At 36.7% G+C, this 17,405-nt stretch overlaps 1 protein-coding gene across 1 annotated transcript; it reads left to right on the forward strand.

The window, feature by feature from the left end:
• The first annotated feature begins 4,304 nt into the window (after positions 1 to 4,304).
• On the forward strand, positions 4,305 to 16,579 carry hlfa (HLF transcription factor, PAR bZIP family member a). Its single transcript, XM_065278225.2, has 4 exons — positions 4,305 to 4,630; positions 5,632 to 5,958; positions 13,520 to 13,734; positions 13,838 to 16,579. The coding sequence occupies exons 1-4, from the start codon at positions 4,516 to 4,518 to the stop codon at positions 14,051 to 14,053; spliced, it is 873 nt and encodes a 290-aa protein (XP_065134297.1). The 5' UTR covers positions 4,305 to 4,515; the 3' UTR covers positions 14,054 to 16,579.
• Positions 16,580 to 17,405: the final 826 nt, after the last annotated feature.

Genomic DNA, 17,405 nt, shown 5'->3' on the forward strand with positions numbered 1-17,405 from the left:
GGAATATGTATATTCGTATGAAATAAATTATACAAAAACATACAATTATCATAAAACGATAGCGAAACCTCGCCCTAACCTCAGTGTCACTGGGGTGAAAGCAAATCATACAAAAATGTACGAATGTGGTCGTAAAACACAATACGAATTAGCCTTGCTATGAGATTGCATTGGTCGTACTGTGAATACATAAATCATAAGGTTTCATCTATGCCAATGCATGCACATTTACTTGATTTATTTTCACAGGAAGACAAAAATGAGCAGGAAACTTTTAGCAAAACTTTCTAATAGATGTCATTTTTATCTATGATAAAGTTAAAAGACATTAAAGAAATTGCATTTGTGATATTTCCGTTCTGCGGGGTGGTTTGACAACAAATTCAACACAGATTTTTGCATCCATTATCACACCATGAGTCCATGTCAACGCAGCAGAGCGCTGGATTATATTACATAACAGCAGTTGTGGGCTGACTCGAACTGTGGCCAGAGTCCAGTACAGCCCCTGTCTGATGACGTTTATTTCTCCACCAATATACAAGACACCATCGCAGATCTGACTTCTTTTAGAGACATAATGAAAAAAGTCAGCTTGATAAATCAGATTTATAATTTTTAGGACATTCTTGAATGTTTCGGGTCAGGTGTGTGTGTGTGTGCGGTGTTGTTGTGTTTGTTCTCTGTGGGTTTCGGATGTCTCTCAGGAAGTGATCCACCCTGCCGCCGTCCTCCCTAGAGAGACACCAAAATACCATCACATCTACACTGTATCATCAATAAATCATGTTTATAGTGACTTTAGTTTTATTTGACATTATGTATAAAATTTGATTGGTTCACTAAGGGGCGGTTTCCCGAACAGGGATTAGACTAGTCCTAGACTAAAATAAATGTAAGAGCTGTCCAAACTCAAAACAAATTGCACTGACGTACCTTAAAATACATCAGTGTCCTTTGTTTTGCCTCAAAATGCACATAAGTAATGTTTTTAGTTTGTTAAAACTAGTTAAATTTCCCAATTAAAATCAGGTCTAGTCCTGGCTTAAGCTAATACCTGTCCGGGAAACCGCCCCTAAGAGTTTAAGAGGTTAACCGAGCTCTAACCGGTTACCTCTCATTCCAATCATTCATCATACACATAAACAGAGACGCTCAGTAATTATTTCATCATTTCATGACATAATTCAAATTCCATACTATAATCAGTGAAGATGTCAGTAAATTATGAAATCAACATCTACTAGTATCTGTCTCTTGTCTCTAAGTTTAGTTTTTATTTAAGTATTTCTGGAGATAAACATCACATTACACTGAGGTGCCGAGTCGAGTAAAGTTATTATTAATGAATTATTATGAAGTTATTATTAATTATTATTAATTTATAATGTGCATATTGAATATGACAGATTTCTTTAGGCAACTACTTGTTAAATATGTGAAAACCAAACAAAGTCTCATAAATGAGATGTGGAGCAGTATTAAAGATATCAGGGTTATATTTTCACACAATAGATTATGTATTGTATGTCGAAAGCAGTAAATCACACAAATGTGCACTGTAAAAAAATTGCTGTAATTATGCAGCTGGTTGCCAGTAACTTACTGTAGATAGAAGATAAAGACTGAAAATGTTTTATGTTCATTTAACTTTGAACAAACTGTTGCCAGTAAATAACATCAATGTAAAATCTAAAGTAAGTTACTGGCAGCTAGTTGCCAGTATACCAGTAATACTGTAATTTATACAGAAAAGTGTGTGAATGAATAATGTAGGCTGTGTAAAGGTGAGGCAGTTGTGTTTAGTTATTATCCATTCATGACAAACCAGAGCTTACATTGTGACGTCCATTGATTGTTTAGTGACTTGAATGAGTGACGTCTTACTAGTGAACTACTTATCAGATGCATTTGAAGGCGGCTTGAACTGAAAGGGGTGGTTTCCCGGACAGGGTTTAGATTAAGCCAGGACTAGGCCGTAGTTATTTAGTTTTTTTTAAAACACACCATACAAAACACAGTACACGTGTGCATCTTGAGACAAAACAACAGCACCTGATAAGCCTATATTTTGTTAAGCCAGCTCAAACATTTATTTTAGTCGGGGTCCGGTAAAAAACGACGCCCCAAAGTGTATTGTTGTTGAAATGACTGGTGCAAAGAAGAGTTTCAGAACAAAAGAGGAAATAAAGTAACAATGAAGTAAATTTTAACGTTTTATTTATTTTTTACAGAATGTGCATGCTGCAAAGATCCCAGCTTGAATGAATTAATGTAACTCCCACGAAACATTTCTCTTTTATAAAAGATTTTTGTGCCGTGTGATTCATACAGACCTGGAGGAGAAGTGTGGTAAATAAACCAGGAAGCATTGAGGTGAGAAGAAGGTGTGTGTGATAACTGTGGGTGAGGGTCGTGGCCCTGTGGGTACAGCAGGTGGGCTGAACACAACAAACATCCTGATTTACATCGTGTTATATATAGACACAGGTACTGATACAACTATCCTCCAGACTATATCTGCTTTGAAGTACACCGGGAAATTAAACACTGTGATTTTTATGACATCTGAAAGCTCTCGGCAGGGTCCACCTCCGCATGCAGATCATATTTTATTTCTCAGGGGTAAAACAGTATGCAGCACTCTTCCTGTACCAGCATCATTTAACCTCAACACAAGATTGTAGATATAAGCTTTCCTGTAGCTCAATTGGTAGAGCATTGAAAGTTTAGTTCCACTAAGTCGCATGGGCATCTGCCAAATGCACAAATGTTTATGTGGTAAAGATGGAAAGGTCTGGACTTATGAACATTGCACTTGTTGCTGGTGTGCCCTACTTGAATATTTTCACATATAGTAGCCTGCATACAAATACATCCACTTTCATACACAAATACCACTGTGCACAATTTTGTATTTTACTGCTGTATTTTTGCTGTGTTGTGGTCTTTTTTGTACCATCATTGTCACTTTCTTTATTTTCTCTTTGTGCGTGTCCTACTATTATGCATACGTCGTCACAATACGCGTTTGCTGTGACAACCGGCGTTACTATGACACACATTCACACGCGAGATGTCGAGCGCTTCCTCGCACGCACCCACAGTCGGCTGAACGCGCACCCGGCGCACACCTCCCTGCGCGCTCATGTATTGGTGCGCACTTGGGAAAAACTGCATCAAAACAAAGTAACGTAGGCTATTTATCCTCCAATAATACGTTTTTAAAAGATACTTTAAAGCTTATTTCTTTCCAAATTTAGTTCTTGTGATATATGCATATGCGATGTAGTGCATGTTGGAGTGTTGTTTTCATACACAGTGAGTGACTGTACGGGGACGTGAACACATGACAGTCAATGTGCCGCACTCATCTCACTGGAATTATCGACTCACTGCTGCTATTGGACAAAAGTAGGTCAACCCCAGCCGAGGGCTCAGCGCAGCCCGCTGTTCCGCAATTCAGCGCTTTGCGCAGCAGCTGAACCGCTATTGAGTCCATTGACCTGCCCGGCCAATCAAACGCGACCGCGCTGTGTCTCTGATCAGCGCTGGGAACAAGCACTTACTGTTACTGTGCAGTCAGGGAGCTTTGGCCTTTGCCAGACATTGATGTTGTGTTTCGAGGTGTGTAGTTTACGCGAGAGGGAGTAATACAAATATATATTTGGTCAGTACAAACTATTTTGCATTAAATGTGAATTTTAAGTCCAAAATATCAGTACATTAGGATACCTTAATAGACTTAAAATATATATTTTTGTTTATCAAAATATATTTTTGAGTTTAATCAAACGTTTAATTCAATGTACAATATTAAAATTATTCAATTTACGCAAATGAGTGTTGTACGTTTGTAAATAACAGATACTTTTTTTATTAAGTTGCAACAGATGTGAACATAAAATAATCTGAATATATTTGGCATATGTAGGCGCACCTTTTTGAACAATTATTTGCATGTTAGTTACATTAAATGCGCAGAACGCGTCAGTAAAATGCACAATTTGCTTCAAATTAAAAACACAACATACAAATAAATAAAAACAGAATAGAATTGAAATGATATTATAGTTCTGATTGGAATAATAAGTCGGTTTTGATGCATATTATTTCTCAAAAATTAATTTGTCAATGCACATTAAAAACAAACATTAATCTTTTGCAGTGGCCAACAATCGACAAGAAAAAAATGAAATCGTGAATGTGCAACAATGTATCCAGTCTTGATTCCGAGGCCACGCCCCTATCTATTCAACAGTCCGCCCTCTTCGTTGACGTCACGGGCGTCAGACTGCGCACATGGAATTGGGAGTCAGTTGCGCTTTTGCGCTCCAGCCAGCACAACACTCGGACGCGCACAACCAGTCGCCGCGCATCGGTGCCTGCGCACGGGCCGAGGGTTTTATTCCAACACGCAGCTGGTGTATCGAAGATCTCTTTTTGTATTTTTTTATAAATTGCCTTTTGTAATTTCGTGTCTTTGGGAAGGTTGATATATTATTCCTTTGCGCGATGGAAAAGATGTCTCGACCTCTTCCTGTAAACCCAACTTTCCTACCTCCGACCCACGGTGTCCTGAAATCCCTGCTGGAGAACCCCATGAAACTGCCATTTCACCATGATGACGGTAAGTGGATATGACAGATCTGGCAGCTTTAAATGTTCCTCTGTATGGGAGGACGACAGGCGCACCGTGCGTCTTGCTTTCATTTTAAACTGTCATTGCGCGTGTCACACATATACCTGCTAATGGATGCATGCTTGACTCAAAATGATTTATTTATCACGACTGTCATTTAAAATTAAAGTTTCATTATATTTTAAATACATTGCGCACCTATAAAATCATGTGCGCGGTGAATCAAGCCAGAATGCATGACTTTATCAATGTGCATATATTCACATTATCGTTTAAATATACAAATAATAATTAAAATACATCGTTTATCCTATCAGTCGTACTTTATTTGTGTGGGTAAAGTTCGCACGCAACGCAGAAGGTTTAACTCATAGTTCGATATAGAGGGCGTCACTGCGCGCTTCTCTGGCTCTTGCAGGATTATTTGTTTTTTGTTATAAATATGTCCTGTAATTTGTAATGATTTAGATGCAAATATGCATTGGCCATATTTAACGTCGTTTGATGCATTCTGCAGTTTATTGCTTTAGACTTGTTAAGGAATAGTTCACCCAAAACATGATATTATGTTATCATTTATTCTGCATCAGTCCAGATAATTTGCTAACCATAAAATGTATTCGTATCGTTGTATGCATCTGGCAAAATATGCAATAGCAAGATAAATTAGATTTTTCTCTTGCACACAAAGTGTGCACTAAATATAAGGTGCTTTGGTCTATCAAGGGAAAAGTTACACTTGTGGCATTAAAAATTAAAAAATGTTAACAAATGTCACTCTTTGCCTGAGTGGAAAATAATGAAACTGTAGGGTTGCAGATCTCCAAAACTACAAAACAAGTAGTTTTATTAAAGTCACCCATAAATGTGGAGTTGTTATCATTATCAGATATATTAATTGATCACAATATTCTGACATCACAATGCAATGCTAAAAGTAAAGGTTAATTTGGGTGATTTTATTTGATACATTTGTCTCGTTGCTTTAGGCTTTGGTAAAGACAAAGAAAAGGAGAAGAAGTTGGAGGATGATGGAAACAATCTCACCAGCCCTCAGTCCGCCTTTCTGGGCCCAACGCTGTGGGACAAGACCCTGTCATATGACGGTGATAACTTCCAGCTGGAATACATGGATTTAGAGGAATTCCTGTCAGAGAACGGTATTCCTGCCAACAATCAGAGCGAGAACCAAGCTTCCCCGCAGCCTCCCTCCACCCCACCCACACCTACTGTGGTGGATCTCAGTAGCAGAGCAACTACTTCTGTTCACTCCGCGATAGTCGCCCAGAACTGCCATACGAGCCCCAATAGAGCAGGTACCGACCCAAACACGCTCATATCCAAAGCACACATGCAAAAAACTCAGATCTTTTGGGATGGTTGTGTCCCACTCCTGAACCCCAAGCATCTCCAAGAGTTTTATGAAGTGTAGAAAGGCACCTGATGCATTACGTTTGGTTGAAGTTCATATTGTCAGTTGTTTGTGAAAAGTTTGTACGTCTTTGCAATTGTCGTTCGAATCGTATAAAAAAACGTGGTTTTGCTGCAGGTGGCAGATATCGGGTGATGATGATGTTTACTGTAATGCAATATTTATATCTGCACATGCTTGATGTTCACTTAGTAATTCAATCCAACCTGTCTGACAAAACACAACTGACAGTCCTACAGAAAACACACTTGATGAACTTTCAAATTCTAACCGTTGTTGTTCAGTTATGATTCGCTTCGGGGTTCACGCGTCGCTTTCACAGATACCTTAGATGCTGAGCAGCGTAAAATAGCTGTTAAACCTGCCAGATAAATTAAAAAAGACAGCGTGTGCGAGGCGAAAACTACACCTTTAATTTACTTCAAAAGATAATGACTGTATCCGTGGCGTGTGATTAAGGGCTGATGTAGGTGTGCAACTCAGAGAAAAATAAATGAAGCATTTCACTTGTGATAACATAAAACTACTACATTTTTTAATTGATCCTAAAAATGCAAAAGTTAACTAAAATATTTAAAATATGATTAAAAAAAAAAACTCAGTAATATATTTACTATATTTACTCAGTATTTTTATATTTACTATATTTACTCAGTAATATATTTACTAGATGCAAAACCCTCTAAGTGCATCTGATATGTTTTCTCTTTTAATGTTTAGGTTTAGTAATTTCACTGTAATGTCACTGATAAAGGTCATTAGTCAGTAATTGAAATGCTCTATTTTCCAAACATCACTTTAGTCATTTTATTAGTATTTAACAAATTTGTCTTTCGCTGCAAAACCCTCTAAGTGCATGAAAAAATCTCCACTTCTAAAAAAAGTCTCCAGTCACTCTTTACTCCAATTTCTGAATAAAGGTAAGGCTTAAACATTCAATCAATATCCTAATATATTCTATAAACCTCCTTTAACCGGGTAAAAATTCTTGCACCTTTACGCACACGGCGTGCATCCAATTCGTCTTGCATGCACTTAGAGGACTTTGCTGAAAAATTGTGGCGTTTAATGGATTTGACCAACAAAGCAGTATTTCTGAATGACCTGAGACTGTGGTTAAGCAGATTTGAAACAAAAGTATTTGCTGAACGTATAATACATGCAGAGAGCATTCGGTTAATATCATTATCTCACTTTTGATGGAGATGGCGTTTAGTTGCTTATTAATTTGAGCAGCTCTTCTCATATTTTTTATATTCATAGAAGTTATAAAGCTAACATAACACACAGTTTCTGCCAATCTTATGTTAATCTTGGGTACCTATAGAGTAGTATTTTATCTTTTATATGTCCAAAAAGTATTTTGTGTTGTCCGATTTATAAAAGACAGAACAGCCTTTCAGTTTTTTTTTCTGAAGAAGGCCGAACTCTTCGAAGCAAACAGTGGGAGGAGATAAAGAGTTACAGCACAGCTATATGTTCATGTTGCTTACATTATATGCACTTATGTACTGTCTGCAAACAAAACACTTTAGATTAGATTTTAATTTACTTACCATTTAATGTCGGGGTCGTTTAACGTTGTGACTGCTCCTTCACTTAGATGATTAGCAAATCTGGTGTCAAACTCGGCCTTGTTTGTAAAGCAATCGTCTCTGAAATGCAGGTAACATACATAAACTCATTCACAATTATCTTGCAGTCTGGGAAAAAAACAAATAACATCCACTGTTGTCTTAACACAGAGTTACTTGGAAAGCTGACTGATTTTACTTACAAAATATATAACAAAGTTGTTGCGTGCAGTGATGCTTGTGACTTTACTCAAAGAAACAACGCTAATGAAGTGTGTTCTTGCTCTCACTGTCACTCTGATTGATTTGTGGGCGTGGTTTTCAAGGGTAAGTGCCCATAAAAGGAATAAGGGGTCTATGACACATAACAGTTAACCATGTTCAAAAAAAAACTTTACGAAACTTGTAGAAAAGAGGACTGAGTTTGGCCCAGATATACTCTGTCACACGCTCAACTACTTTTATGACACTTTGCCGTTGTGTAGCATGAAAATTACAACTCTAACTGTGTTATTAATTTGTACAAAATGCATGAAATACCATTAACACCCCCCCCCCTAAAGTTAGGAACAGTACATTTGTGACATTAATTTCATGACAATTTCAAGATTTGTGACAAAAATGTCATTATTGCGTTATTGTATAAAATATGTTTGCTATTAATGCAAAAATGGTCTTTATAATAGATTTTATTATCTCATATTCTCTCACATCTGACAGATTTATGACAGCAATCAGTTAATGAACATGTTGATTGACATTTATAGTGGATGCATTAAAAATGGTGCATACGAGATGAGCACATAAAATGATAAAATTAAAACATTAAACTGTCAAAATGTAAAAAAAACTTACAGTTCATTTATTAAAATACAAGTGAATTTGCTGTACAGTAAGCCTGTTTAATTACACAGGTTCATGCAATTATAATTGCACCTGTGTTTTATTGTCTGGCAATCCTTTCAGATCTTGTAAAACCTTCAGTAAAGGGCGACCATTATAGAAGCTTTTCATAAAATTCGACCGCTGTCTCACCCCTCCTCAGATGATGATGATGACTTCCTGCAGTTTAGCACGTCAGATTTCCTGCGCTTCTCACAGCACAGCCTTCATGCAGTGTGTGCATGTGTGTGTTTTGCATTGTTTTTTGTGTGTGTTTATATTTCTGCATGAGCATTTACATGCACACGTGTACAGTCTACACCGTCTAGCCAGGCTGCGCACATTTCCACTCACGTGAAGACAGCGAGCACTCAGAACAGCGTGCGTGGCCATGTGATACACACATGCGCTGCCTCCCTGTGCTGAGAGAGAGAGAGAGAGAGACATGTTACTCCCCAGCTTCTGTTTTCTTTCCACCACTCTTTCTTTGGCTCTACCCATCTGGCCACACCCCTCCCAGGACACACCCCTTGTCCTTCCCGCCCTCTCTCTCTCTCTCTGTGTTGTTGTGTGCGCCTGAAGCACAGTATGTTCTCAGTGAAAATCACATTGCCAGCATCGTGTCTCCCTCACGTGCAGCTGTGCAGACACGCCACCTTTAAGCGACCTGTAAATAACAGTGCAGTGATGAATGTGTCAGCGCTGCCCTGAAACTACAAGCACAACAGCTTAAAGGGGTGGTCAAATGATGTCATGATAAAAACTTAGATGTAAATGCCCCAAATGCAGCAACCGGGCATTATCACTGTTACACTTGCCTTTAATGCAAGTATTTTATATTCGATTTGCAGACTCCCATTATTGTTTCATTTAAGTGCATTCGTGATAAACTTTTATCAGTTCATGCGTAAGCAATAGCATTTACATTTATGCATTTAACAAACACTTTCATCGAGATGCATAAAGTCTAAAATGTCTATTTACATGCATAAAAAACAAACACGTACATTATCACACAAACTTTGTGCGTTTTAGTCAATGGACTTTGTCTAACACCATGTGTGTGAGTTAACACATGTTTTGGCATTGTGTTTTTGAGCTGTTGGCATTAGATAGGGAGAAACATCGTGTGGTTTTGGATTTGAGATATTGGCGGTCAGTGCCGGTAGATAACAGGCACGGGAGAATACTGAGGTCAGAAATGATATCCTGTCGTCCCCAAAACTCCTGATCTGAGGTCAGTGTATTTGCCTCTGTTCTGTGTAGCTCTTGTTTATTAGACGTCAGTGTTTTCTGTTGTTAGTTGCTACTGATAGATGCCACAAATACACCTAAACATATCTCTATTAACATAAGATATAAGATATTTATTACTATATATTAGTAGGGACTGTTCTGGTGTCAGCCAATAAGAGTGGACATTATAGTACTCGGACTTTAGAGTGATCAGTCACATGATGTTTACGGCTCAGGTGATTGGCTCAAAAAAATCAGGTCAAAACTTAAATGCTCATGAACAGATGACATCACACAAGACGTGTGCTTTAACCACAATAAGATGGATTGGAAATTTAACAGATTTTCCAGTTGTTATAGACATTTATGCATTTGGCAAATGTTTTTATCCAAAGCGACTTACCAGGGATTGAGTTCATGACCTTTGTGTTGCTAATGCGATGCTCTACCAATTGAGCTACAGGAAAGCTATAGACCTACATTTACATTTTACATTTAGTCATTTAGCAGATGCTTTTGAACCCAGGGATGTCATGCTCTTTTCATGTAAAAGAGCAGTGGTCCAAGCACTGAGCCTTGAGGTACCCCAGTACTGAGACATTGGGGTTTGGAGACACCACCTCTCTAGGATACTCTGAATGACCTACCTGAAAAGTAAGAGGTTTGGACCTCTTTGGTAGTGTTGTAGTACTCGAGAGACATTTTTTATGTCTTGGTCTTGACTGTCTTTGGTCTCTGTCTCGTCTTGGTCTCAGGCTTAGTGGTCTCTGGATTTTAAGACCGGTCAAGACTGCGGGAATTACACTAAATTGCTGCTGCATTGTCTGTTTTATGTGTGAACATCAATATATTGGATAAAACTTCTGGCTTTAAAAGCAATTAATGATTTATTTCTTATTTGATTTCTTTTGTTACTGTTGTGGTGGTAAAAGATGAATGGGTGATTGTCCAAAAAGAAATCTGTCAACAAAATTAATACAAAGGCCCACAATATCGAAGATGGTTCTGGGTCACGACTGTTTTTGGTCTTGGTCTCGTCTTAGTCTCGGTTTAGGTCTTCTAAACTACAACAGTACTCTTTGGTTTTGACTCAAATGAGTCAAGTGAACTGTTTGAATGAAGCAATTTGCTAAAATATCAGTCTGTTCATTTCTAGTGCCATTGCACATCACTGGAGACTTCAGAGATATTTGATAATTTCAGGAAAGTTCAGACAGCCAATGAAAATCATTAAAATGTAATTTTCTGTCTATTATCTGCAGTCGTACTTTGTTTTCACTTGTTTAAACATTCAGTGAACTCAATAATTGTTTTGTATTACTTTGAATAAAAGAAGTCACATTTGGCTGAAAGACATTTCAGAAACGCTTACAAAAGTAAACCTCAAACATCAGTTTTTTATCTGTGTCAATGACTTTTTGGGCCACTGTGTTGTATTTCCAGCAGTTGCTTTTAGGGCTGATGTTTGTTTGTGTTTGCCTTATGTTTGCATCTCACGCCTCGTTTGACTTTTATCAGCTCTATCAAGACTCGCGAGTTAAAATAGAGTTTGTTAGGGCGTCTTTTTCCTGCACCCAACCACTTCCCCGGCCGTCGACGCCTCCCTTCCCCGTGTGTGTTTGTGGAAGTAGTGACATCCGTTGTACGGAGTTCAGAGGACGATCAGATTCGCAACCCTCAATGTTATGCACAAACACATTCATTAATTCTTTTAGTGGGTGGAGCTCACTGCTGTTTTCAAGCTCTATCCACCATAGCTGTCACAGCAACCCAAATGGTCGGCATACGCAGGGTCTTAAACAGCACCCAGAAGACACCTGCTCGCCATATGCATGCAGGATTATTCTGATAGCCGGTCAGACATATGACTTGTGTTATGTTCAGACGTGTTACACATTAATGTGTCTGGATAGACTTTAAACAAACAAAATTACTTTGTTTATTTACTTACCGTTATAGTTATAATGTTAGCTTTATAAAGATCTAATATGGCAAATATTGTTTAATTGTATCGTTTAAGTTTTAGACAATATATGTATTTATTATCCAGTACCAGTAGTTTCTGCTGTACTGTAGATGAGATATTACATTTAAAATTTAAAATGCACTAAAAGATCATTTACAGACACAATAAAGGTGAAGATTATTTACGGCTCAGATTAAAAGATTTACAGATTAAAAACTCCTGAGTCATTCTGGCTGTGTAAAAACAAGGTCGGGTCGACTTTGGGATTGAGATTCATGATTTACTCAGTATTTGTTTACTCAGTAGCTTAATAAGAAAATCTTTGCCGTGATTTATGTGCACTTAGTCAGCATTTATCCTCGTTGACCTGTGTTTATAAATAATTCAAGTTTGATGATGATGTTTATTGAATGAGGTTTGGCTCAGATCGAGTCTGTAATGTTTAGTAATCGTTGGCGTAGTTTGTGTAAGGATTGTGCGAGTAAATGTTTTGAATGTGTTTGACTGTTGCTGTGCTTGACTTGTGTTTGATTTTCATGTTAGAAGTGTATTTTAGGTGCTTTAGGTTTACATTGAATCACTTCATGCATCCGTATTGATCAGATTGTGTATGTACATATAATGTACACTTGCCCACATAAATGTCAAGTACAAATTTATATATTGTATATATATAGCGCATTTTAAAGTTGCATTGTTTCAAAGCTTTATATGAACAAGAAAAAAAAGAAATTATTAATGATACTGTATATAAAGTAAAATATATGGTATTATTGCAAATTTTATTGTCATCATAAATAGATTATAATTTAAGGAAATTAAATGACATTATTACTGGCAGGTATTCGTCAGTGACTTATTGTAGATTTAAATTTAAATTATTTACTAGCAACATTAAAAATTAACAAGACTTTATCTTCACAAGAAAAAACTATATAAAGTATTACATTATTATGCAAAGCATTCTGGGAACCAAAATCATGAGGATTTCTGATTCCCAAAATGCTTTGCATGAGGCTGTTTTTTATCATTTTATTCTGTAAAGACAAAGACTTGTTAATGTTTAATATTCATCTTTTTTTTAACAAACTGTTGCCAATAAATTAGATAAATATAAATCTACAGTAAGTTACAGCAAACTGCTGCATAACTACAGCAAATTTACACTTTTTCTTTAACTATCGAACATTTTGTCAATAAATATGATCAATAGCAGGCGTCACATTAAGCTAGATACGTCTTCCTATCTTACATATCATACAAGAAGAAAAAAGATATATGTAGAAAAAAAAAAAATAATTGTCGACTACTAACTACAGTCTTGTTTAATGACCCGTAAATCAGTCAAGGGTTTAATTTGATCCTCTAATCCTTCACTAATGATAAGAAAAACAGACTCTACACACTTTTTCCAACACGTATTATCATTCTTATATTTGACAACTTAATCTATTAAGTAAGAGAAGATTGAAGAGTTTTATTTAATGTTTGTTAAATAATAAGCATCACATATTTCTTTTTATAATTTTAGTAAATGTTTTAACTACATGTGTAAATGTGATTCATCTGCCATCTGCTGGTCAAAACACAGAAGTGCACAGACTCACATTTTTTTTAAGATCTACCACTAAACTTTCCTTATGATGGAAGATAATATGAACAAACATATATAAACATCATTCACAATGCATTCATCCTAAATGGAAAAAGTCCCTTCTTGTGCACCCAAAAGTTTGTTTATCTTTTAAAGTTAAAGTATTTCTATATTTTTTTTTTCTCTCTCCCAGTTCCTCCCAGCTCACGTGACACACCCAGTCCAATAGATCCAGACTCAATCCAGGTTCCAGTCGGGTACGAGCCCGACCCTGCGGACCTCGCCCTATCCAGCGTCCCGGGCCAGGAGATCTTTGACCCCCGCAAACGTAAATTCTCCGCAGAGGAGCTAAAGCCACAGCCCATGATCAAGAAGGCACGCAAAGTCTTTATTCCTGAAGACCTAAAGGTAAACGATTTAACACCACGCACCGCCTGCCTAATTTGCATAACATGAGGCATGTTTGTGCCACGTATATCATAAAAGTGGATCTCTTTCTGTTTCCACACAGGATGAGAAATACTGGGCACGGCGCAAAAAGAACAACTTTGCAGCGAAACGTTCCCGGGATGCTCGCCGGCTCAAAGAGAACCAGATCGCCATCCGAGCCGGGTTCCTGGAAAAAGAGAACACGGCGCTCAGACAGGAAGTGGCCGAGTTGCGGAAGGAGCTTGGCCGCTGTAAGAACGTTCTGGCCAAATATGAAGCGCGGCACGGCCCTCTGTGAACCCTGAGCTTTCGCCAATCACCATGAATAGCCCCACCCACCACCACCACCACTTTCCAGGGACTTGTGTGCCCTTGTTGAGAGGCACCAATTTCACCTCTTTCTCTGTACAAAACTTCTTTTGATGTCGATATTTGAATTAGTTTTTAATTTGTGTATCAGTCTTTCTCAACTCATTCACAGTACGTCTCTGTATTTGTTTATTTTTCACCAACGACTGATCATTTATTTGGAATGATTACTTGTCATTTTTCTCTGAAGTGTTTTATACACCTGTAATATGGACTAAGAACTGATCCTTCGCGTCTGTCAATCATCCGCTTTGCCCCTCCCTATTTCCCCAGAGGCTCCGCCCACTACCTGTCACACGAGAGAGTTCATTTTATGTATATTAATGTATTTTAGTTGAGCAGCTGTATGCAGATTTCTTTATGTAAAGTGTTTATAACACTAGCTAGTGTCAGGGTATGTTTATATTTAATTTTTTTCTTTGTCAGTCATTTGTCAGTTTTGGTTATTATTTCTTTCAAACCAACACCAGCGTTGACGTTTTTTATCTTTCCTACATTGTCCACGGAGCAATAATCTCTTTAGAGGGCAAAAAGTCAAATGTAAGCTAGATCGTCTGAAGTTTCTTCACATAGCGCCGTGTCTGGATGATGAAGAGCATCTCGTCATTTTTGCTGTAATGCGGAAACTTTTCCTTAAATGCTGAATCCATATATATAGTAGTCGTCTCTTTCTCTCTCTCTCTCTCTCTCTCTCTCTCTCTCTTTGTGGCTCTAACCCCTGCACTAAAGCGTCTCTCACAATCTGATCCGGTGCAATGTTTCTACCTACAATATAATCTGCCTGATATATTTATGACTTTTGTTTTTTGAATGAAAGATTTTTTTTTTCAGAAATATTCAGCTGTTAATTATTACTATTGTTCTGGCTGTTATTGTTATGGCTCTACGGTAATTTTCCTGATGGCTTATTGTTTTAGCATGACTGTTGTTTCACAGCCTCGAGCTATTTGTAAATGGGTAATTTCGTTTATTATTCCTCCTTAAAAATTTTCTTGTATTTTTTTACCCAGAGCATGTTTTAGATTTAGTTTGTTTTGAAGTCACGACAGAGAGATTTTGTAGTGATAATGATTTTTAGCTTTGCGTGTCTGTATGACTGTATTGAATGTGTAAAAGATTTTAAGCTGTCGGTTCAGCAGAACGGTGTTGTCTCAAATACTGTGGTTAAATCCGTGAGTTTGTTTATTACAGACCAAATGATACAGCACACAAGAAGATATATTGATAAAACAGAGTTTTAATGTTCTATATATATATGAAAACTATATAAATTTGCTTTTGTACAGTATTTTTCCAATATAATACTGTCTGAATATTTTCAAGGCACAAACGCATAGTGAAAGTAAAAGCATAGCTATACATCTAATGTAGTGTATAACAGGGAGTTATAGCGAGATATTTTTGGTTATCTGGGCATTAAATATATTCTGCACCCTTGTATTAAAATAGCCTTTAGTATTCTGTCTCAGGGAACTTTAGCAACCGGACCTCACACATTAAAATTCACGTGAAAATAAATACTTTTGTACATGACTAAATGCAGTTCCTCTTACAGTAAAGAGGTGTTTATTTTTTTCACCACAATGATGTCAGTATAACTCACATTCAGTGCTTTCTTATAGTATTGCTATTTGTTCTTTGAATGGAAATCTAAAGGCTATGCTTCAAGTCTACTTTATTAAGTCGCTGACACGGCCCATGTTGGTAATGAATGTTCAGTAAAGGCAGCTTAGAAAGCTTTCGCTTGCTTTGAATGTTAAACGTAAAGTCTTGTTGTCGATGGAGTCACTGGTTGTGTTTAAAATCACCTACTACTGGGCAATATACACACTACTAGTTCAGTATATACAGTAGGAAGCTGATATTTCATGTCTGCCACTCAATATAGTTTATATGGAACTAATAAACAATAACATTTCCCCTTTACTGGTTGTGGCGGTTCCTCTGATCTAGAATCAGTTTTCTGCATGTTATAAAGGATAATGCAGGGTTATAGGTCTGGGGTTAAATCTGCATTGCCAGACTGTAAATAAAATGCAGCATGAACTTGGTATTGCAAGTCAATTCAACCTACTAATTTAAGTTTTGACATAAAAAAGTTGAAATAACTTACTTTAACTTAACAAACTATGTTGATTTGACAAAAATGCTGGATTTTTTAAAGTGCAACAGCGAATCTGAAAGTCTGCCATTGTTTAGGCCAAAGTTTTTGATGTGCACACTTTTTGTGTTTTTGTTAAGGATCGTCTGGGCAGGAATGGCGCTGTTGTAATTTTTTGTCTTGTGTGTTCTTTAAATGTTCCTTTATTTTCTTGTTTATTTGTTTGTTGCATAAATGCAGATGTACAAAGTCTGTAGAGCAAGTTGCGTGTGTGCATAAAGCCCTTTGTAGTTCACAACATGACTGTTTCCATCTGTACAAAACTGAAATAAACCCAGGATGAAGCCAAACCACTTCTTGTGAATACTGGACCCCTAAATACCTCCCTGAGGATGAGAGGAAGAGACGGACGAGTTTTCACCGATATGATCATCTAAGAAAACATGGAGCCCATACGGCAAAAAAAAAAATTATCTGGCCAAAAATATATATTAAAAAATATATGATAAATACATTTTGTAAAAAGTAAAGCTTAATTATTATTTTTTTTAAATGTGAAAATATATTTATTTTAACCTTCATCTATTAACATATATTTATTTCAGGGGCTACAAATACATTTCTAATTTTACAACCAATACAGCAAAAAATATATTTGTTCCTGTCCAAAATTAAAAATTCTAAGTATTTTTGGGAGTTTAAAATATATTTAACTTTAATACAAAGTTTTTCTTCCAATTCGACTTGGTATATAAATGTTTTAAAAATATATTTTAAAATATACAAATATAATATATTTTTGAAAAAATTTGTAAACATATTTCGAAAAATATTTCAGTACATATATTTGTTGGCCATTTTTGTATATTTAAAATTTAAAAAAAAATTGCCATATGGAAGACCTTGACAGGACTGGACTTCTGTCAGAGTCCTATTTAGACTAAGACCAAGACCATATGTATTTAAAGTTATCTTTAATTCTAATGATAGACTATTAGTTATGTTGTAGCTGTGTATAATCTCTTGATATTTTCCAGTATCTTTGGAAAGCTACACCAGTAAAACTCTGGGAATCACGGTGACTTCTCCCTTTACACGCATCACTACCTCTAGAAAGGAAAGGAAAACCATATTTAACCTGCGTTTAGTACAGTGCCTTTAATAATCACACACTTATTTT

This window comes from Paramisgurnus dabryanus, chromosome 3, assembly GCF_030506205.2.
Source record: "Paramisgurnus dabryanus chromosome 3, PD_genome_1.1, whole genome shotgun sequence".
NCBI lineage: Eukaryota > Metazoa > Chordata > Actinopteri > Cypriniformes > Cobitidae > Paramisgurnus > Paramisgurnus dabryanus.